At 33.0% G+C, this 24300-nt stretch overlaps 2 protein-coding genes across 3 annotated transcripts; both read right to left on the bottom strand.

The window, feature by feature from the left end:
• Window positions 1–954: 954 nt before the first annotated feature.
• LOC139482068 (complement C1q-like protein 3) lies at window positions 955–3729 on the bottom strand. The gene is made up of 2 exons (XM_071265715.1): window positions 3626–3729; window positions 955–1450 (listed from the first exon to the last, which is right to left on the bottom strand). The coding sequence occupies exons 1-2, from the start codon at window positions 3714–3716 to the stop codon at window positions 987–989; spliced, it is 555 nt and encodes a 184-aa protein (XP_071121816.1). The 5' UTR covers window positions 3717–3729; the 3' UTR covers window positions 955–986.
• A 2238-nt stretch (window positions 3730–5967) lies between these two features.
• On the bottom strand, window positions 5968–22799 carry LOC139482067 (oxysterols receptor LXR-alpha-like). 2 transcript variants are annotated; one of them, XM_071265712.1, is made up of 7 exons: window positions 22474–22799; window positions 15902–16414; window positions 12451–12607; window positions 11052–11281; window positions 10534–10762; window positions 8253–8483; window positions 5968–7069 (listed from the first exon to the last, which is right to left on the bottom strand). In XM_071265712.1, the coding sequence occupies exons 2-7, from the start codon at window positions 16391–16393 to the stop codon at window positions 6816–6818; spliced, it is 1593 nt and encodes a 530-aa protein (XP_071121813.1). In that variant the 5' UTR covers window positions 16394–16414; window positions 22474–22799; the 3' UTR covers window positions 5968–6815. The 2 variants fall into 2 exon arrangements, with proteins under 2 accessions (XP_071121813.1, XP_071121815.1); XM_071265714.1 differs by lacking the exon at window positions 22474–22799 and adding an exon at window positions 21229–21331.
• Between the last annotated feature and the right edge of the window lie 1501 nt (window positions 22800–24300).

The following is a 24300-nucleotide window of genomic DNA, read 5'->3' as shown; positions in this document are numbered from 1 at the left end:
CAACCGTGCAAGGGCTGTATAGCCAGTCAAGGTCGTTAAAAACTTCCATTTGTTGTCTTATTTTGTTTGGGAGTAGATATTTTGTTTGTTTATGACTTCCTGCCTATTTTTCTTCTTTTGACAATAAGATAATTCTGCCTTTTTTAAAAAGTTTTTTGTCTTTCATTTTAATAAGGTTTGAAGAACTGAAATTATTTATAATGGCTCCTTTTTTTCTGACGTTTCACACCCACAAAAAAATATCATCAACATCAAATATAACACGTATATATTTGTCTACGATCAAGCTACAATTTTTCAATGTAACGTTAATCAAATATGTCAAAGATCCTGGCAAATGTTTCGGGTGCAAATTATTACATATGTATCGTAGCCGATTCTTTGAAAAAAGTTCTAGTTCCATAACTATTACCTGTGTATTGTATTATACATTTTGGTAAAAGGTACAGTAATTAATATAATATACAGAAGGAAATTTTATTGTATGAAAATCCTAATTCTAAAAAATATTATTATGTAAAAAACGTATTTTTTGTTAAAAATGTTTTTCTATCTGCAATCTGTCGTTTTCAATCAATCTTTATGTGACATTAATTTAATGAACATATTTATGTTGATACAATAATAATTAATTTCCTTTTTTGATTATTTTAACAGTTAGTTTTCTTATCCACATTTTAAAAAATGTATTAGTTTGCAACAGAAAACATTTCCTAGGTAAAACAACACTGTTGTCCGGTACAATACTGAGCAAGATACATAACTATTATGTATTGTGCAGGACTGGACAAATAATTTTGTCTTTTCAAGTGCATCCTATTTTTATGTGGCGCTGTCTAGTAAAATCATAATCATACCTATCAATGATTAAACAATTACAGCAGTTCTATTTTATAACTGGAAGTAATCCACTATATTTTTGAGATAATGCTATGCAATACACTTACACAAATTTTGAGAAAATGCATTTATTTAAATCAAACTGTTTAGTTCAGTAACCATCCAGAAAATGTGGGTCTGCCGTTTTTGTCACTTAATAACAAACCCGAACCATTGAAGGAAATGTGAATGCGAACGTAAACACTATCGCCCTCCGATACATGCGCAACAACTGTACTACTGACGCTACTATCGAGATTTGTGTTACGAAGGTGGTTGGTTCCATACACGGAATTATTGATCATCAACTCAAAAGAATGATGTCCAGAGTACAATCTAACAACCCACACAAAAACGTAAATCCCAGTCTTTGGGCAGGTAAAAACACCTGTATGGTTGTTATATCCACCTCCCTGGTTTGTCTTTACTACATCAAATACCAATCGTCGGCCAATGCTCGGGTTTGTGATTGATTTTGACATAAAAGCATAAAATGCAATAACTCTCGATTTCGAATCTGGAGTCTCATGACTAATGCTACCACGGTAATTTACAGTGACATCATACTGACCTGAAATTGGATTTAAAAGTGTTCTTATTTTTTTTTTATTCACACCAATCGAAAACTCCAAATCAGTGTGTGTGTGTGTGTGTGTGTGTGTGTGTGTGGGGTGGTGAAGGTTTTTTTTTTTTGGGGGGGGGGGTGGGGGGGGGTAGCAGATAAATCAGGAATTCATATGAAAATACTATTATTCCATGCAATTATTTATAGCTACTTAACTAAAGCATTTACTGATATTGTATTTTTTTTCAATTAAAGTGATTTACTAAAAAAATTCACGGAACTAGTGAAGTTGATACGTAAATGAACCCGAGTTGATATCCTACTATATTATCGTTAAAGTATTTCGAGTTTTTTGCATATTGATAAAATCAAATATCAGATACGAGTCACAATATAAAGACTGTGTCAAGTAACTGCAGCGAAGGAGTTAAAAAAAAGTTTCGATATATATATATATATATCGAGCAGCTGATATTATACAATATTAATATGATGAAAATTCAATATTCGATCTTTTGATTAATGTTGACTGCTGTTTTAAAATAGAAAGAATTATTGCACCAGCAAATCGGTAGATACATTGTTTATTAATAAGTTTGGGTCAACAAACTGATTAAAGTGATTTCATACATTATGACGTCGTTGATAACTTCAAGTCAAAGTAATCAGTACTGATTAAAGTCTTTGACGTCAAAACAACTTGAAATACAGTTTTGGAGTACAAAGTAGAGTGATAGAGGCAATTAGAACACCAAACAATTGAAATATATTGGAGTATCTTCTGATATTAATTTTTAGCTTAACAATTTTTTTGTAAAACACCGATACTGAATGAGTATTTTCATCTAGATCAAATAAAGGCAACAGTAGTATACCGCTGTTCAATCTCATAAATCCATGGACAAAAAACAAAATCAGGGTAACAAACTAAAACTGACGGAAACATTATCTTTAATAGGATACAGAATTATAGATTTCATTCCCGTTCTTGATTCGATTTCGTCTCAATTACTTTTACCGGTGCTTCATATGAAGCAAGACATACGTGTAAGAGAATACTCGATATATGAGCCTTACAGGAACATCCGATGTGATTCTATCAGATTGCAATTGATGATCGTATATCTTTAGCTACCATTTGTTGTTGTATTCTACGTCTTAGCTGGTGATCAGAGCATATAACCCATCATTAAATTATCCTCGAGTTTCTATTGAGATAAGCTCTAGACTTTGTAGGCTCTTGACCTTGTCGGAATAACAACAATTATAAATAATAGTTTTTGTCTAGCTAGTCATCCATGTTTTCATCTATTTTGATTTCGTCTCATTTGATAAGACTATCTAGAAAAAAGTAAAATCACAAAAATACTGAACACCGAGGAAAATGGAAAGTCCCTAATCAAATGGCAATATCAAAAGACGAATTGCTAACAACTGTTATATTCCTGACTTGGTACAGGCGTTTTCTTATGTAGAAAATGGGGGATTAAACCTGGTTTTATAGCTAGCTAAACCGCTCACTTGTATGATAATCGCATCAAATTCCATTATATTGACAACGATGCGTGAACATAATGTATAATAGTTATGAAAGGTACCAGGATTATAATTCAGTACGCCAGACGCGTGTTTCGTCTGCATAAGACTCATCAGTGATGCTCATATCAAAATATCCATAAAACCAACCAAGTACAAAGTTGAAGAGAATTGATGATCCAAAATTCTAAAAAGTTGTGCCAAATACAACTAAGGTAATCAATGCCTTGGATAAGAAAATTCTTAGTTTTTCCGAAAAAATCAAAGTTTTGTAAACAGGAAATTTATATCAAAAACAGACTACATTATCAAGCATGTCAAAAATACAGCAGTCAACATTGTGCTATAATAATAATCTAGACAACTGGCACTTCAAAAAAAAAGGGAGACACATCAGTTCTCGAAAACTTAAAATATCTTTTCAATAGGATCCACTCGATATGATTCTTGATAAGACTTTAAATTGTAAAGCTTTATAGCTTTCTATGTCATTTCGTGCAGACCGTCTTATAAAAAAATGTGGTATGATTGCTAATGAAACAACTCTCCACAAGAGACAAATGACACAACAAGTAACAGCTGTTTATGAACGATTTCTGTTTTGAATTATTGTTTTCGGTAATCATTAAGATTTTAACAACTTACCGTCAGCTGTTCTGCACGAGGTTGTTGCGCCTACAAGGTTCACCATATAAAAGACAACAATCTCAAAAATCAACATGCTTGTTAGAGACATAACGACTAAAAAGTATAACGTAACCTGAAATGGAACAGCTTTTTATATATGTGATATTCTACACTATAATGTTACTTTTGCGTGTTTGTTCTATGACACTTGATGCCTTAAAAAGTTGAAATATAGATTTCCGACTTGGTTTAATACAAGGAACGAACGTACATGTTCTAAACATGTTGTGCCCCAAACTATTCTTGTAAATTCAAAACAGTCAACAATTAATTAAAAAAATCAAGGGGCAAATGACGCAGATTTTAATGTATAAACCTTTACAAAACATAATCATGAGGTATGATTGCAAATGAGAACACTATATTCCAAAAAAAAAAAATGGTAGGACATTAACTATTACTGAAATAAATAGATACTCTGGGTAGAGTCAAAACTGTTGTTTGCTTGTAACAGACATGGTATGGACACGTCCAAAGAGTTAAGTGACTGCAACTTCGTTCCTCTTGCTAAAGTAGACAGAAACCATAATCCTTACCTATAGACACCTTCCAAGTATGGAAATGGACGCAATTTTGTCTTGTTTTTTTTTTCATTTGCTAAACCTTAATGTAAGCCCTTTAAACAATTGGCCTTTTCAGAATCTTAAGCATCATGGGTAATTTCATTGTTCGTACCCCAAAATGAAAATAACGTCACGTCATTGGTTAGATTTCCATTGTTTATGACATGTTCAACCAATCAGGACGTTTTGGTGTACATTTTTGAAAATATTACCCAGGACACATTAGATTCTGAAACGGCGAATTGCATTACAGCCTGAAGTTTAAATCAACTGCAATTCTCTCATGTCAGTATATTTAACAAAAACCTCTTTCATGTTTGCTTATGTGCTTTTTCTATAATAGATTTTTGAGTTTTTTTGTTACATATTTGTTTGTTTTTGAAGTGGTTAAGATTGTTGAATCTTGTACCCCTATTTTGACATTTTTTTTGTGCCTATTATGTCTTTTTGTTTTATTCACACAACATTGTCAATAAAATGGAATTGTATCCTACTATCATACAAGTGAGAGGTTTAGCTAGCTATAAAACCAGGTTTGTTCCACCATTTTCTACATAGGAAAATGCCTGTGCGAAGTCAAAATGACAGTTGTAATTGATTCGTTTGATGTATTTGACCTTTTGAATTTGCCACATGTGCCATTTGATTAGAGACTTTCTGATTAGAATTTTATTCGGAGTTCTGTACTTTTGTAATTTTCCTTTTTAATAAGGTTTAAAAATTAAAATTGATGATATCGCCCTTCCAAATTTTCACAGTTTCCTCATCCACGATAAAGGTTCTGCCATCAAGTATAACGACTATCATATATATTTTGTACTGACATGTCTATAATTCAATTAAGGATGTCTGCCGCTCAGTTTCAAAATAAATAACTTTCCACAAAACTAGTATATATTGATAGGGATTTAATTGAGGAATCAAAAAAGCAAAAAAATATAGGGGTCAATGTGCTTGTTTTCGAGATATTGCCCGTTGGAATTTTGGCGGGAAAATGTTCTCTCTTGCTTTTTCATAGCTTTATCATTGACCAGTTTAGGTTCTCAAAAACTATTAAAAAATAAATAAGATTTTATAAGACTTTTACAAATGACTTATAATTATACATGTAAAAGATAAATAAAAAGAAAAATGGGGATTCATGGGCAAATTTTGTTAAGGCATTCAAATGGATAAAACCAGAGGATTTCGAAAATCTGACAAAAAATTCCAAAACATGACAAGCAAACATCCTTAAGAGTTATTTAACCATGTCAAAGGTCCGTGGAAATGGCTATATGTTTTGTCTGCTCTGTGGTTGGGTTGTTGTCGCTTTAACACAATCCCCATTTACTTTCTCAATTTTATAGTTCACAATATTACAAATATGTAGCTTCGGCCATATCTTAGCGCAAAAGTTCTTGTTCTAAGTATTGCATGTACTAGTATACTGTATTATCCCTTGGGTAACTGGTACAATAATGGCAACAATATACAGACAGATATAGTAAATGAATGAAAATCTTTTTTCAAATAAATTTATTTGGGTAAAAAGCGTAGTGATTGTTACAAATGCTTTCAAAAAATGCAATATGCTGTTTTCGATCCTATGAGACAGCAATTCGCCAATCGTCACAACTCGGCCGATTCCGTATCTCATCTAGCGGAGTCACCCGAGGATTGCCGATTGTGCAATTCGCTAAACTCTTTCGACATTTTCTCAATTGATGCAATAATAAATAATTAATTTCCTTATAATCAAATGTTAATTTATCAGTGTCGGATTCAGGATTGTATTAAAGACAGCGTCATTCCAGAAAACAATATACATATCAAATACTAGAAGAGTTTCTGCTAAAACATCCTACAAATCTCGGGTGACTCCGCGTCTGCGGAATCGACTGAGTATTGACGAATGCATATAAATCGCGAGAAAGATATGTTTTGTTTTGGCGATATAAAGGGCGTTCGCCCTCTTTTTCCGCTGGATCCGTCACTGATTTTGTTTATTTTAGATATCAACTACTAGCAAGTAGTGAAATATCTTGTATTGTGCAAGACCTGACAAATAATTGTGACTTTTTATGAACAATTATAAAAAAAACACAAATGGTATTGAAAATTGGTGATTGCAAAAGGCAAATTATTATTAGCTTTGATATATGAAAAACTACTTAAATAAGCTTTGCATTAACAGGAAAAAAGATATGTCTTAACTATGAAATGTCTGTTTTTGTCAAAAACATTAAAAAAAAAAACAAAGTCTGCCGTTAGAAAATGTTCCTGACTCTATGAAATCTAAAGATTGATTTTTCTTTTTCAATATTTTTTCAATAAAATTTAAAAAATAGATCTCTTCTCTTTTTAGTTTAAAATAAAGTAACAGCAAGTATCTGAAAACATAACTTAAGTTTAAAACTACTATGACTACGCATGTCATGGTTTAGAACAATATGGATACATCAATAAAATGTTTTGTATATATAATAAATTATGCTTGTTTCATTGAGAATATAGCCGATTGAAAGTACAAAAAGCGAATATCCATTGAATATTACAAAAAAAAATTTTTTTCTAAAAGCCTTCCACAAAAATAATAATCCATGTTAGGCTGGTTGGTTTTCAGGCTTTATCATTTCTAGTAGAAGAGGGCGTTTTTTCACAGCATCCCAGTTTAACCTTTCTGCAAAAACCTTAGTCCCTTCCTCGGAAAAACTTCGTAGTATCATAAATTTGTCAAATATCTGCCATATTCTTTCATCAGGATTTTTATGCTTCTTTTTAGCAATGCAGCGTAAACAATTGACTAAATTCATCTGCATTCTGTCAACTTTTTCTGGTTCTTGTAAGACACATCGATCTGTAAAAACAAATATACATATAAAAAAGTTATCATTTATTCATTAAAAAAATAGCGGGTCCGTGTGAACATTTATTTTTATTTTTAAGAATTTGAAAAAATATAATCTTTGTTAAGAATGTTCGCTTGTCATGTTTTGGATTTTTTGTCAGATTTTCGGAGTCCTCTGCTTTTATCCATTTGAATGCCTTAAAACATGTTGCCCATTGACCCCCATTTTTCTTTTTATAAATCTTTTACATGTATAATTATAAGACATCTGTAAAAGTCTTATAAAATCCTTGTTATGTTTTAATAGTTTTTGGGCACTTAATCAAACTTGTCAATGAAAAATCAAGAGAGAACAATTTCCGCCAATATTTCAATGGCTATTATCTCGAAAACGAGCACAATGACCTATATATTTATTTTTTGCTCTTTCGGTTCCTTTAATAATCCCCTATCAATATATAATAGTGTTATGAAAAGCTTGTTATTTTGAAACTGAGTAGCGAACTTCCTTAAGGACAAATAGGATTACACAGTTCTTCATTGTCGGGGTTTACAGTATTTCGTTGAAAATTTCTTATTAAGATTATTAACAATCGGTAGTCCTCGGGTGAATCCGCTACTCACGAAGATTAACAATCGGTAGTCCTCGGGTGAATCCGCTACTCACGAAGATTAACAATCGGTAGTCCTCGGGTGAATCCGCTACTCACGAAGATTAACAATCGGTAGTCCTCGGGTGAATCCGCTACTCATGAAGGTCAACAATGTATTAGTTTGCGATTACGTATAGTTTATGGTGAACCACTAGTGGTAGGTCAATGATGTTTGGTATGCAGTTGTATTAGTATTGGCATATCTCATTTCCATTGAGATAATTTGACCCCGCTCCCTCTGTTATGGTTTATTGACTTTGAAATTTTGCTTAGTTTCAAATTTTATTTACTTCTTTGTTATTCCAAAAGAAACTTTCAACAATGATGCTGCATTGATCCCAAGTACCAGAACTACCCAAATATTTCACCTATTGACAAAGATACAGCTATGCGTAGAAACTATTTTGTTTTAAATATGTACTGCTTTCTTAAATGTTCCTTCCAACCAGGCCTGAACTAGTGGTTCCATACCTTAACCGCGAGGTGCTTTTTATAATATCGTATTTGTTTAACATAATTAAATTTTCTAATATCCATACCACTAAATGTAATGACAATCGCTCGTGCAATTGTTACTTCTTCGGCTGTTAACTGACACTTCTGAAGACTGGTGGCAAAATCTAAAATCTGTTCTTTGGCTTTTGGTTCCAAATGTGTTATCTGAGAAAAATGTTGTCCGAATATTGGTACTTCACGAGGACCTGCAAATACTTTGAGAGTTGTGTTAATTCTAGTGTGCACTCCAAGAAGGCAGTATTCCATGTAACCAGCTGAAATAGAATATTCAAAAGATTTAGTTATGGAACATGTGGAATACACGAAAGATTTACTTAGGGAATGTACGAAAGATTTATTTATGGAATATACGAAAGATTTACTTAGGAAATATACAAAAGATTTACTTAGGGAATACACGAAAGATTTACTTACATCTTATTTCTTCAATCGGTTATTATACCTGCATTTTAAAGTTAAGTCGGGTTTTTTGTGCCCCATTTATGGGCATTATGTTTTCTGGTATGTGCGTCCATTCGTTTGTTCGTTCGTCCATTCGTTTATTCGTCTGTCCCGTTTCAGGTTAAAGTTTTATGTCAAGGTAGTTTTTGATGAAGTTGAGGTCCTATCTACTTGAAACTTACTACACATTTTCCATATCATATGATCTTTCTTATTTTTAATGCCAAATTAGAGTTGTTATCCCATTTTCAGGGTCCACTGAACATAGAAAATGATAGTGCGAGTGGGGCATGCGCATCCGTGTACTAAGGACACTCTTTTTCATATTTTCTCCATTGACGCCTCTGGATTGCAATTCAAATGTCTTCGTAATCCGACGAAATAAAAACGATAGAAAGCCTAAGAATACAACAAACATAAACATAAACAAAAAGGATCATTCTTAAGTAACCAGCTATCAAAATATTATTTTTTTAATGAAAATCGATTCCCTTTATGAACTGACCTATTTCTGGTATTTACTAATTATTTGATAAATTTTAATGAATTGTATTTTTAAGGCAAACATATATATATTTATATATATGGAAGGCCATATAATTTACCCTCAATTTAAGATAGACTCTTGAATTTTAAGTGTCAATACAGGATGAACGGATCATATGGGGGAATATGCGCAATAGATTTTCCATAGGCGGTAATGTTATTGTTTTCTTCTGTTGCTCAGGCCATATCGTAAACTTGGATATGTATGATATATCGTTTTGAAGCTGAGACACTTGCACATATGTGGTGCGATTTTCGGGGTGGCAAGTGTGATTCGATTTCCCGTCAAGTGTCCAACCCCGAAAGATGGTGAAAAATGTCACTCTCCACAGGAAATAATTCCAAAATTCTGACCATAAAAATCATTAAAAAATATGTCCTTTGTAAGTTTTTGATCAGGTTTATTTTGTATACTTTTTTCCACATCTCATCAGCTCTATAAAACACCAGTCCTTGTTTATTTATGTCAATTTTTAAAATCAAAGCTCCCTCATATGCATGGCGGACTATTTTTTTAATGAGAGTCAAAAATCTGTGTTCCTCATCTCAAGGTCCTTTAGGGGTATTGTCCCGTATAAACCGGAGGGAAAATATGATACAAGCCCAAACGAAAAATATAAACAAGTCTAAATTGAAAACTATGTTCAAACCTATGATTGTGTTGGATAAAAAACCGCAGTTTTTATACGTGTCCATGTCAAAACAAATTTCGTTGTTGAAGGGTCTAAATACAGCACAAACAACATATTCCAAAAGACTAAAAAAGTTATAAAAAAATATTTAAACAAAACACATTTCACTAACAGGTCGAAAAACTGATGTTCTTTAACCCTGCTGACTGCCATTGGCGATTGCCAAATAAAATTGATCACAAGATGTAACAAAATGGATCTTTATATCAATTTAATACTAAACAAAAAACAATAAACTTGTGGCCACGATATTATGCTATAAACATAAGGTGTCAATATTTTGTTTGTACACCAGATCCGGATTTCGACAATAAATGTCTCTTCAGTGATGTTAGGGATCGAAACGGTATTTGGAAGGCCAGATAATTTACCCTCAATTTAAGATAGACTCTTGAATTTTAAGAGTCAATATAGGATAAACGGATCATATAAACCGGAGGGAAAATATGATACAAGCCCAAACGAAAAAAATAAATATAAACAAGTCTAAATTGAAAACTACTTCAAACCTTTACTTGCGTTAGATAAAAACCGCATTTTTTTATAAGAAGGATCAAGAAGATGTGGTATGAGCGCCAATGAAAGAAACTCTCCATTCAAGCCTATATAGATATCCCATTGTTACCTTTAAGTAAATCTAGTTGATCTGGCGTCTGGAGATCCGAAAACCCAGGTATATTTCTTGCAAATGTAACCATGTTCCGAACAGCTTGTTCCATTCGGGCTGCTATTAAGTTCATACGACTTTTTCTATCGTCAAGTTCCAATCCAGTTGCAGATAAGAATTCATTGTAAGTACTCCATGGGACTGGAGAAAGATTACCAAACGTTTCCATCTTTTCTTTGAATCTTTCCTGAAAAATAGATAAAAACAAACTGTTTTTGACCACTGAAAAATTGATATACAGCGTTTAAAGAATTAGACTGAGTTTATTTCAGTTCCCCTAACCTGTACTGGCCGTTACGGGTCTTACATGTACTACAAAAAAAAATATATTCAAATATGCCAGTAGGTTTTCACAAATTTTTTTTATTAAACCATGTTAACACTCGGAGTGAAAAAGTAAAAAAAAATGTGCTTCTCTCCTTTCAGTATTTATTAAGCTCTAAATATATATCAAAGTCCTGTTTAACTAAACTTACATAAACAAAAGTATGCTTTTCAAGAAGACCACCTGGTTCAAAACTTTTTCTAAAATCGGCACAAAATTCTTCCTGGATTACAATTAAACGCGCCACTAATTCATCGACTTCCTGTTCCGTTACATCAATGGATGTCGTATCAACTGTCTGGTTTTCTTTTAGTTTTAACTTTCTGACCTCTGTTATATCTTTGGTTCTCTTTTCGTGAGTATACCTTCCAATTTTAATAGCTGAAATTAGACGATAGTAGAAATAGTAGAAATAGTGTAAAAAGAAGACTATGTGGCTATAAACGTCTGACAAGACATCTAAGATGTTGGTTGGTGTGTGAGATTTTTATCCGGATCAAACATTTTTGGGGGACTTTGATCAAGAAAACATTTTTCAATAATATTCAGGAATAAGAAATGTTTAAGGAACCCAATGTTGGTTTCTTCCCCTTAGGCAGCAACCATTTGATTTTCTGGGGGGGCTATGGGTTTTTTTTCTGGACAATTTTTTTTTCCGCCTGCGCCGAAAAACAATCTATTTTTTTCGCGACAAGTCGAAAACAATTTTCTTCTTTCAATTTTAGCATTACATATAGTGGCAGCTGAGGGTGAAACAAACAATTTCTTTTTCTCTAAAAAAACCAAAGCCCCCCCCCCCCCCCCCCCCCCTCGCCCCCCCAGAAAATCAAATGGTTGCTGCCTTAATATGTAATGGGAACATTTTTTCTCTTAATTCCATTCTAAAAAGGTTGATTTTACTTGAGAGAGGCGCAATCAATAATTAAAAATCCATGCCCTACCACCCCTTCCTCTTTTTCATATACACAAACAAATATGAATGATCAATCATTATGTCTTGCACTGTTATAAAAGTAGATAAGAGGTCACCATACTGTCGTGTCTACATACTGCATAGCTTGGTTTTACGCGGACATTTTACAACTCGTAATAACCTGACTCGGGGTTTGTAGCAACAACCAAAAGGAATAGGCACTCAAATGAATCATAAACATTTGATATAAAAGATATAAGAATATGTGGTATGAGTGCCAATGAGACAACTCTTCCATCCAAGTCATAATTTGTAAAACGTTAACCGTACTAGGTCAAAGTACGGCGTCAGCCTTGGTTCACACGAAACAGAAAGCTATAAAGGGTCTCAAAAATATGACTAGTGTGAAACCATTCAAACAGGAAAAACAACGATCTAATCTATATATCGTAATACAAGAGAAATGGGAATTGAGAAACGCTTATGAATCGTATCAACATAGGTCAACCACTGAACAACAGGTTCCTGACTGACTTAGGACAGGTGCAAACAAATGCAACGGGTCTAATGTTTCAATAGGCACTAACCTAACATTAATGTGACAGCACAACATAAAAACGACACACTATTTGCTTACCTCCGTGTGCCATTCCAACATCCAGGCATTTTTTGTATCTACAATAGGAACACATTGTTCGTTTTCCAGTTCCAAGTTTACATGAGCCATCTCCTTTAGCACAAACGTATTTTTCATTTTTCTTTTCTATCTTGACTATGCTGCGACGAAAGAAACCCTGAAATATATTAGTTTTATTTGTATTTTCATGTAATATTCACCCAAATTACATAAATGTCTCGTTCGAAGTATGATATTGTAACCACACTGTCCCAAGAATAAATAGTGTAAGCCATGTTTACTGTATGTATTGTAAAAGTGAAACCCCAAATTTCGAAAAACAAACATTTTCTAACGTTCATCTTCGAACTGTAGTTAACTTAATGATTATTAATAATTATAATGATTATAAAACCATGGTAGTCTGTGAGTCAGCATTTCTCGTCAGATACTACTTTTAGCAAATTTTGGAGGGGTGAACCGTCAGTGTGAAAAGACAAAGATTATTTTCTTTAATCATTAGATTAAATGACATTGATTCGGTTACAATTGTATTCGGGTCATATAACCGTTCAAAATATGCCGCTAACCTCTGTATTTTACCTTTGAAAAAAATAGGTAGTGCATATATGAACATTCTACGGAAGAGTATTAGCGCCACACATTTTTTTTTATTTTTCTTCCCATGTTAACGTTAAACGCAAACCTTTGCGATATAACGCAAACATTTGTTTGATCTTATTTCTTATTTAAGATTCAAAGGAAACAGTAGTTATTAATGGAGGAGGCTGTATGTATTAAAATTTATCACCTTTGTAGTCATTGCCAAGTAAAATGCTTGAATAATTATATCATATCATTGACTAATAATGAGCAGAATAATATAAGAAGATGTGGTATGAGTGCCAATAAGAGAACTCTCCATCTTTTTAAAGTCACTATTCGTAAAAGTAAACCATCATAGGCCAAAGTGCGGTCTTCAACACGGAGCATTGGTTCACACTGAACAACAAACTATAAAGGCCCCCCAAAACGATATCCATGTTACTACTAGTATATATATTACAAAGAAAATTGAGTAAATTGAGGTTATACATAAGAAATAAAATCAACTCTGCTTATATAGCTATAACCGAATATAAATATACTTCCAAAGTAAGCTCTCGTTTGAGAACTGTTAATGTAGGTTAGATTCAAACAAGCTACCCTTTGGCAATAAATGTATAGAATGAAGATGTTTTATTAATAAAATTATGTTCTCTATAATCTCTCTATTCAAATTGCTACCCAAGCATCTTAAAAATACTTCATTATATTGAAATGAAAATTCTATGACTTTCTATCAAAGAATCTTGATCATATTCTGAGATTTAAAAAAAAAACATGTTTCCTTATTAATAATTCATTTTAAAGCAGAAAGATCATTTTGTCTATTTGACTTGGAGGTTTCACAATTGTATGACATTATTTTTTATCTTTCAATTTAAATATGACTATATACTAAACTACATGTATATCTATTTTCTTGTTAAATTATATACTTTTCTGATGCACAAATCAGTCTTAATTTATGTATAATTGCACTTCAAGTATTCCATTATTCTTATGCATATTTATTATAATAAGTTGGCCTTGTATGTATGTTTCTTTTTTTATCTACTCGTAAATCACATCCAAAATGAATGACAGACGGACATATAAAATAATTGAAATCAAGATATTTGCGTTATTTAATGCAAATGTTTGCGTTAAACGCAAAGGGTTGCGTTATATCGCATGTGTGCGTTATTTAAAAACGCAAAAGGTTTGCGTTGTAACGCATATATAGGAAGAAAAATAAAAAAAAAATGTGTGGCGCTAATACACTTCCGTAACATTCCATTCTAGGATATCATTTTATTCAAAATATCATAGTAAAGTGGTACAGTTTAAGTTGTAAAAGGAGTTCCTATTGGAAATTGCATTGTCGAAGTTTACAGAAATGCAACCTATACGTATATACATACGTCAAAGTATAGATAACAGATAGATCAGTAAGAGTTGATAAATGAATTTGGTTTTTATCAGTGCGTAATCTTAGTGCATTTAATTGCAATTGTAGGTAATGAAACTAATTGCATCAGAATTTTTAACCGGATTTTTGTGACAAAAAAGTCGGTTATTGATTTGGGGATGTACGGCGGTCGGGCGGGCGGGCGGGCGGGCGGGCGGTAATCAAATGTTGTCCGTGCATGAACTCATGAACCGTTCAACCAAAGCTTTTAAAATTTTAATATGTTGTTACTGACAACTAAATGAAGGTCAAGTTCAGTAATGGCGATTTTGACTTTTACCGTTCAGGAGTTATGGTTCTTGAAAGATTGAAAAATGGAGTTTCCAGTTGTGTCCGTGCATTTACGCATGAACTGTTTTACCTAAGCTTCCCAAATTTTAATATGTTGTTACTGATGACAAAATGGAGGTCAAGTTCAATAATGGCGATTTCGACTTTTACCGTTCAGGAGTTATGGTTCTTGAAAGATTGAAAAATGGAGTTTCCAGTCGTGTCCGTGCATTTACGCATGAACTCTTCTACCTAAGCTTCCCAAATTTTAATATGTTGTTACTGATGACAAAATGGAGGTCAAGTTCAATAATGGCGATTTTGACTTTTACCGTTCAGGAGTTATGGGTCTTGAAAGATTGAAAAATTGTGTTTCCAGTCGTGTCCGTGCATTTTCTCTTGAACCATTCAACCAAAGCTTTTGAAATTTTTATATGTTGTTACTGATGGCAAATTAGAGGTAAAGTTCAATAATGACTATTTTGACTTTTACTGTTCAGGAGTTAATAATGGTTCTTGAAAGATTGTGAAATGGCATTTCCATTCACGTTGTTGCATTTACTCATGAACCATTCAATCTAAGCTTTTCAAATTTTAAGATGTTGATACTGATGACAAAATGGAGGTCTAATTTGATATTGACGATTTTCACTTTCACCATTCATCAGTAATGGTTCTTGTGATATTGCCAGGACACAAATAAATATTAATAAATCCGGTTTGCTGTCGTTGTGACAGCCTCTTGTTTATCTTTATTCCCAGTTTATCACCAACTTATTCAAATATAAGAATGGTACATTAATACACGGATGCCCCACTCGCGCCATTATTTTTTCTGTTCAGCGGACTGTGAAATTGGGGTCGTTAACTCCAAAAACTTTAACCAGAATCTTTAACCTGAAGCGGGACAGACGGAGAATATATAGACGATCGGGCAGACAGACGGACGGACGCAAAGACCGAAAAACATGATGCCCCTAAGTGGAGCATAAAAACTCAGTTTGTGTTACAAAGAGACCGATTTTATCTCATTTCCTGAAGTTTTAAGTAAAAGGTGCTAGATGTTGCATTGTCATATAGTTACACGCGACCATGCACATATGATAAACTTTATATTACAATTGAGTTAATGTTCCTGCATCTACTGACCTTACATGGCTCACATGTATTTGCACCATAATGAAGTCCTGAAGCCTTTTCTCCACAAACTCTACACGGTGGAAGATGTTCGGCATCAGGCGGTTGGTTTTTCCTATGTTTTTTCTTAGGTGGTTGCTGTTCTAATTTCGAATCTTTCGATTCTCCTTTATTTATCGGTTCCGAAATTTCCAATTCCCCTCTATGTACAATTGATTCCGAATCGTCCGATTCTTCTCTTTGTATAATCGATTCTAAATTTTCCGGTTCTCCTCTTTGTATAATCGATTCCGAATCTTCTGAATCCCCTTTTCCACTATCTGTAGAAGGACTACAAGATAGCTCTTTGTCTAGCGCTGACATACATATTGAATCAAATAATAAGTGATTTGGTGGACTGTCAGATAGCGGAAAGTCACCAATACCAAAGAATAAGTCAGTATCCGATGGTAGGTCGGGAGTTAACAATGTTGAATTCAAGAAATCCATATTCCAACTATCCATTATAGTATCTGTACACTCAATCTGAAAAATATATTTCATTTCTGTGATCGAAAAATAAATTTTCGAAGAGCATAGAATATGTGTAAGCCGAAATTTGCTCCTGTGAAAAATGTTCCAGTGGAACTAATATAACAAGAAATATGAATCTTTTTTTCACAGATGATTTCTATGTAATTTGTTTCATCTCTATACAATAAGTTCCACATGTTACCTGGTCATATAAGTACCGACTTGATGGTTTTTTTTCTTTTCTCGACCCATTTTTCTTTGCATATTAGACGTCAGTAGCTCATAAAAGGTCATTTACCCAAATTTTAAGGTGATTCTAGATAGAAGGTATACGCCAGAGTCTGCCTCAGCTTTTTTTGACTTTTTTTTAACATAATACATAGAAAAGGAGCTCTTCATAAACCTATCATTATTTATGGTTATTTTTCCTTAGTTAATCAGTGCTCTTTCGAAATATGGAATTGAAAATTCTAGAGTTTTTTAATGTCACCCAAGTATACATTTTTTAATCATTTTTTTTTACTAAAACTAACTATTTATATCAAAAGCTCTTTTTTTTTGTTAAAACTAACTATTTATATCAAAAGCTTTTTTTTTTTATTAAAACTAACTATTTATATTAAAAGCCTTTTTTTTATTTATTAAAACTAACTATATATATCAAAACCCTTTTTTTTTAATTTTTTTTTTTTATTAAAACTAACTATTTATATCAAAGCTTTTAGTGTAACATAAGATTAAATGAAATTAAAAGATTTGAAAACTTTGAGATAACACACAAGTACATTTGCTCTTTCTTGTAGCTCTTCGTAGTCACTGACAATGTATTAGCTTCCAAAGAAGACATAAGTCGTACACATGGATCTCTCTCACTTTACAGGGTACATTTAGTACAAATAATTGTGTTTAAAGTCGCTGTGACATTTTCCGGCAAAGTAGAAAGGCATCAGCAGAATAATAATATACCCTTTTTAAGACTTCATAATTATTTGGACAATGACGTCATAATTATTTGGACTATCTACAAGTCGCAAATTTACATGTACTTTTGTATGTTATACTATCATAGACGGATCCAGGGGGACCTTTTGATTGATTGTATAGGGAATCTCTAAAGCATGACTGGAGAGAGCCCCCTTGTTTTCTTAGGTCAGTTATCCCCCCTTTATCAAACTTCTGGATCCACCACTGACTTAATGATACTAAATGTTTCAGACATGCGACTGGTTTTCTTTTCGTGAATGTGTTTGATTTTGTAAAGTAAAAATATTTGCATAGATCTACAAAATAGATGTAACAGTTCAGTTCGAATTAAAAAAAAAAAACGTCTCTAAACCGCGTATAAGACAAACCTTGCGGTAATTTTAATAGAAATCGGATCGTTATGTTTGTTAAAATATGCTTAATTTAAATCAGTTACAGGTTTTGTTGAATATTCTACGTCGATAATTTAAAATTCGCAGTCTGTTCAAACAGTTCATTGACATAACAAAAAGATCAGATGTTTGCTTTGCTGTTGAAAATATTTAATAATATTTGCAGTGATTAGAAAAATAAAGATGGATATAAATAACCGCACCTGCATAGTCTGGACACTGGGAACTAGTTTAAACCTGCATGATTAGAATGATTGCCAACATGGAGGAAACTAGTTTAAACCTGTATAATTAGTATGATTGCCAACATGTAGGAAACTAGTTTAAACCTGCATAATTAGTATGAATGCCAACATGTAGGAAACTAGTTTAAACCTGCATAATTAGTATGATTGCCAACATGTAAGAAACTAGTTTAAACCTGCATGATTAGAATGATTGCCAACATGGAGGAAACTAGTTTAAACCTGCATGATTAGAATTATTGCCAACATGTAGGAAACTAGTTTAAACCTGCATAATTAGTATGATTGCCAACATGTAGGAAACTAGTTTAAAACTGTATGATTAGTATGATTGCCAACATGTAGGAAACTAGTTTAAACCTGCATGATTAGAATGATTGCCAACATGGAGGAAACTAGTTTAAACCTGCATGATTAGAATTATTGCCAACATGTAGGAAACTAGTTTAAACCTGCATAATTAGTATGATTGCCAACATGTAGGAAACTAGTTTAAAACTGTATGATTAGTATGATTGCCAACATGTAGGAAACTAGTTTAAACCTGCATGATTAGAATGATTGCCAACATGTAGGAAACTAGTTTAAACCTGCATAATTAGTATGATTGCCAACATGTAGGAAACTAGTTTAAACGTGTATGATTAGTATGATTGCCAACATGTAGGAAACTAGTTTAAACCTGCATGATTAGAATGTTTGCCAACATGCAGAAAACTAGTTTAAACCCGCATGATTAGTATGATTGCCAACATGTAGGAAACTAGTTTAAACCTGCATGATTAGAATGATTGCCAACATGTAGGAAACTAGTTTAAACCTGCATGATTAGAATGATTGCAAACGTGTAGGAAACTAGTTTAAACCTGCATGATTAGTATGATTGCCAACATGTAAGAAACTAGTTTAAACCTGCATGATTAGAATGATTGCCAACATGTAGGAAACTAGTTTAAACCTGCATGATTAGAATGATTGCCAACATGTAGGAAACTAGTTTAAACCTGTATGATTAGTATGATTGCCAACATGTAGGAAACTAGTTTAAACGTGTATGATTAGTATGATTGCCAACATGTAGGAAACTAGTTTAAACCTGCATGGTTAGAATGTTTGCCAACATGCAGGAAACTAGTTTAAACCTGCATGATTAGAATGATTGCCAACATGTAGGAAACTAGTTTAAACCCGCATGATTAGTATGATTGCCAACATGTAGGAAACTAGTTTAAACCCGCATGATTAGAATGATTGCCAACATGTAGGAAACTAGTTTAAACCTGCATGATTAGAATGATTGCCAACATGTAGGAAACTAGTTTAAACCTGCATGATTAGTATGATTGCCAACATGTAGGAAACTAGTTCAAACCTGCATGATTAGAATGATTGCCAACATGTAGGAAACTAGTTTAAACCTGCATGATTAGAATGATTGCCAACATGTAGGAAACTAGTTTAAACCTGTATGATTAGTATGATTGCCAACATGTAGGAAACTAGTTTAAACCTGCATGATTAGAATAATTGCCAACATGTGGGAAACTAGTTTAAACCTGCATGATAAGAATGATGTAAGAAACTAGTTTAAACCTGCATGATTAGAATGATTGCCAACATTTAGGAAACTAGTTTAAACCTGCATGATTAGAATGATTGCCAACATGTAGGCAACTAGTTTAAACCGACATAATTAGTATGATTGCCAACATGTAAGAAACTAGTTTTAACCTGCATGATTAGAATGATTGCCAACATGTAGGAAACTAGTTTAAACCTGCATGATTAGAATGATTGCCAACATGGAGGAAACTAGTTTAAACCTGCATAATTAGTATGATTGCCAACATGTAGGAAACTAGTTTAAACGTGTATGATTAGTATGATTGCCATCATGTAGGAAACTAGTTTAAACCTACATAATTAGTATGATTGCCAACATGTAAGAAACTAGTTTTAACCTGTATGATTAGAATGATTGCCAACATGTAGGAAACTAGTTTAAACCTGCATGATAAGAATGATTGCCATCATGTAGGAAACTAGTTTAAACCTGCATGATAAGTATGATTGCCATCATGTAGGAAACTAGTTTAAACCTGCATGATAAGTATGATTGCCAACATGTAGGAAACTAGTTTAAACCTGCATGATAAGTATGATTGCCAACATGTAAGAAACTAGTTTAAACCTGCATGATTAGTATGATTGTCACTGGACTAGTATATATTTGTTTAGGGGCCAGCTGAAGGACGCCTCCGGGTGCGGGAATTTCTCGCTTCATTGAAGACCTGTTGGTGACCCTCTGCTGTTGTTTTTTATTTGGTCGGGTTGTTGTCTCTTTGACACATTCCCCATTTCCATTCTCAATTTTATGATAAGTATGATTGCCAACATGTAGGAAACTAGTTTAAACCTGTATGATTAGTATGATTGCCAACATGTAGGCGAACTGATTATCTTGTTCTCTTAGATTCGTAAATCATTTGACAGCAGAGTTGGATGGGTGGGTGCTGGTTAATGTCCAGTGGCAAATTAAATAATTATTAAGGACGAAAATATTTGAATGTAATATGAATTGAATATTAATAGCATTTTCAAATATTTTGGACTCGAGCATCACTGAAGAGACATTTATTGTCGAAATGCATGATCAGGTGCATGCAGAACAACTGGTACCGAACAACTGGTACCGTTTATGTTATTAATCCTAATACATGTATGTACTGGACCGACACTCTGAGCCGTATGTACTGGGCCGACACTCTGAGCCGGATTTTCAACATCCTAGTTCACAAAGCAACAGTTCGCAGGTTAACACGTCACCCTACCCATAACACATGAATCTGACTCCGAGCATACCAGTTTTTGCTCTTACTCCTGAATATTGCATACCAGTTTTTGCGATTACTCCTGAATATTGCGTTACAAGCAGAGATGCATGCAGCAAATATCGATGCATTATACATGTATGTATTCAGGAGCTAGATAGTTCTATTATATTACATGACATATCTATAAACAACAATACTTCCATGTGCGGATCCAGTGAGAGCTCTGTAACGCCCCCCCCCCCTTTTTTTGTGGGAATAATTTGGTTGATTGTATAGGAAATCACTTAAGCATGACTGAAGCCCACCCCTGCTCCCTTAATAAGTTCAGTCAGCGGGTGCCCCTTATGAAAAGTTCTGGATCCGCAACTTACTGTTTTCTTTTACAAAAATTCCACAAGGTTTGTCTTCGGCATAAAGACATCGATCGAGGGAGACCTTTTCCATTATTATTTCAAGGGCTTTCATGTGATTAACAGTCACGATAACGTAAAGATATATATAGATATATAGACATTATCTTTACATTCGTATGATTTTTGGTACAACTGCCCTTTAATAAGATGCATAAACGTCGATGATATATTTAACAATTCAACAAATTAATGGAACTTGATCATTTACTAGAATAGTATACGTTGCAGAGTCGCTATGTTACGAACAGATCAATATTTCTATTAATATCAATGTTACTATTAACATCAATTATTATATGTAAAACCTTTTTTAAATAGTTCATTATCTATATATCTGATAAATGTACATGTACAACTTGAAGGCAGGTCCATGTATTGCAAAATCTTAAAGATCTTTGATAAATTTTATACTCATTATGATATAATATACATGTATATATCACTAAAGATCAATAAGTCTTTCAACATCAACATGTAATTAAAACCTTTTTTTTAAATACAATACTTCCTTATGATACATGTACATGTAAAACGGAAGTACCTAATACTGCAAAATCTTAAAGTTTGGTTCTTCGTATAAATTTTAGACTCATACATGTAATATATAGATCACTAAAAATGAATATCACTATTAACATCCATTTATATGTAAAACCTTTTTTCAAAGAGTTCATTATGATACATGTACATGTACAAAGGCAGGTCCAAAACTGCAAAATCTTTAAGATTCTTGATAAATTTTCGACTCATTATGACACAATAGTCATAATATATAGATCACTAAAGATCAATATGTCTATTAACATCAATATGTACTGTTAACCCTTTTTTAAATACTCCATTAAATGATACATGTACATGTACAAAAGTGCCCAATACTGCAAATCTTAAAGATTCTTGATATAAATTTACACTCATAATTATATTTATAAATCGCCAACAAATTTTATATTAAGGTAAAACATAAATAAACATATACATATATATTATACATTTCGTAATGTGACTGCATCGATCATACAGCATTACCATGTCATAAACTAGGTCGATGTTTCAAGTGGACAGAGTCAATTAAAATCATAATTATAATAAATTAACTTTAACTTGACGCCCTGAATTAGCTCAAGCAGAGACATATATACACATATGTCTCTGGCTCAAGGAAATAAATGCCACATAATAGTAAATAATTTGTTTACTGACCTTATTTAACCAAGTTATAGTTGCTTAATAAGGACAAACTGATATACTCCTATCGATAGAGCAATTCAGCCATGGGCGCTTATCATAATACACATACAGGTAGATTAAATGTCCAACGGCGCATGTTATGACGTCGATTATATGATTTCATATTGTATTTTAAGATTAACTACAGAAAAAATAATAAATGAATAATATAATCAACGCCTTGTACGTACTATTTAATGAACTTCATTCATTGACTGACTTAATTCGTTTAAATAGTACAATACAATTCAAAACGTACGATATGCACATTCATGGAGTACCTGCTAGTACCTAACGTCACGCGGCAAGTATTTCGAGCACAAATCGTGGTCATATGTATGAGATAGGGACACTTATTATGTAACAAGTGGTAGTCGTGGTCAAGCTGGAACATACAACTCGAAATAAGCCTCATGATAAATGATATAGTATATAATTATCTATAGTATATATTTATATATACTAATTTAAAAGGTGGAGAAAATCAGATGAAACATATAAAAGTTCTTATCAGAAGTCGATTTTTTCCTCTTAGATACGATATAAAATGCATTATATCGTCGCTGTTCTGCAAAAACCTCGTATCTAAGGTTTTGATCATTTTACACCAGGCAGTAAAAACTGAAATTTTTTTATCGATTATTTTGAATTAAATATGTATGTTCCACTGTATGCGAAAATATCTGATCTTCAAACCAATAAATTACCAAGATGAGCAAAAGTTTCGGCACCTATATTGTATTTTCAAAGCTTTTCATTATTTCTAAGCTATATTAGCTTTGAGAACCTAAAATTGATAAAACTGTACTTATTATAATCAGTGGCGGATCCAGCCATTTTAAAAAGGGGGGGTCCAACTATATGCTCCCATTCAAATGCATTGATCGGCCAAAAAAAGGGGGGTTCAAACCCTCCGGAACCCCCTGGATCCGCCACTGATAATGTCAGCTTCCGGGACATGTGTTTTTCTTTTGAGATACGATATTTTCGCACAAAAAAATGTCTCACCAATCCGACTACACTTTTTCGTCACATGTCAGAATTCGGGTTAATGACTGGTTAGAAGATCAGATATTTTCGCATACTGTGGAACATACATATCTAATCCTAATTAATCGATAAAAAGATTTCCGCAACAAAAAAACCAGGTATCTGTCAAATCTATTTTATCCTTGGAATAACTTAAGCTCGATAGATTTATATATTTTGAGCAAAATAAAAATGAAATATATATGTATGTAGGATATATGTATTTGTATTATTAAAAATGTGTGAAACAGATTGGGTACTCGAGCTCTCATCGATCAGCTGCTCACAAAAAAGTTGGAGAGCACTGCCCCAACCTCCCTGTGAAATCAGATTCAAAATTATTATAAAAGAGTAACTGCATTGGGTTGCCGTCTCATTGGCGTTGATAGCTTTCATTTTCATTTTGAAAAAAAGAAATTCCATACCAACTCATATGATATATTCCACAAGAAGGGTGTCACAGAAATCTTGGTGAATCCAGGAATATTCTTATTTAAGAAAAAAAAGGGGGGGGGGGTATTCCATAATGCAGATACATGTTCATGTTTATAAAGCCAAACAATTTCGGACGATTTTATGTTGACTAAAATGCGAACACAGAGATATGTCTCGCCATTTATTTTTATTTTTTTGACAGTAAACTGCAAATGTGATTATTAGCAATACTTTTAACATACAAGTTATGCAAAATACTCAAAGTTTATGAACCATGACTGAACTTATACGGCCAAGTAATCTCTTTGGAAATGAGTTTTGCCAAGCTAATACAAC

Source organism: Mytilus edulis, chromosome 7 (genome assembly GCF_963676685.1).
Source record: "Mytilus edulis chromosome 7, xbMytEdul2.2, whole genome shotgun sequence".
NCBI lineage: Eukaryota > Metazoa > Mollusca > Bivalvia > Mytilida > Mytilidae > Mytilus > Mytilus edulis.
This window is presented reverse-complemented; position numbering and strand designations above follow the sequence as displayed.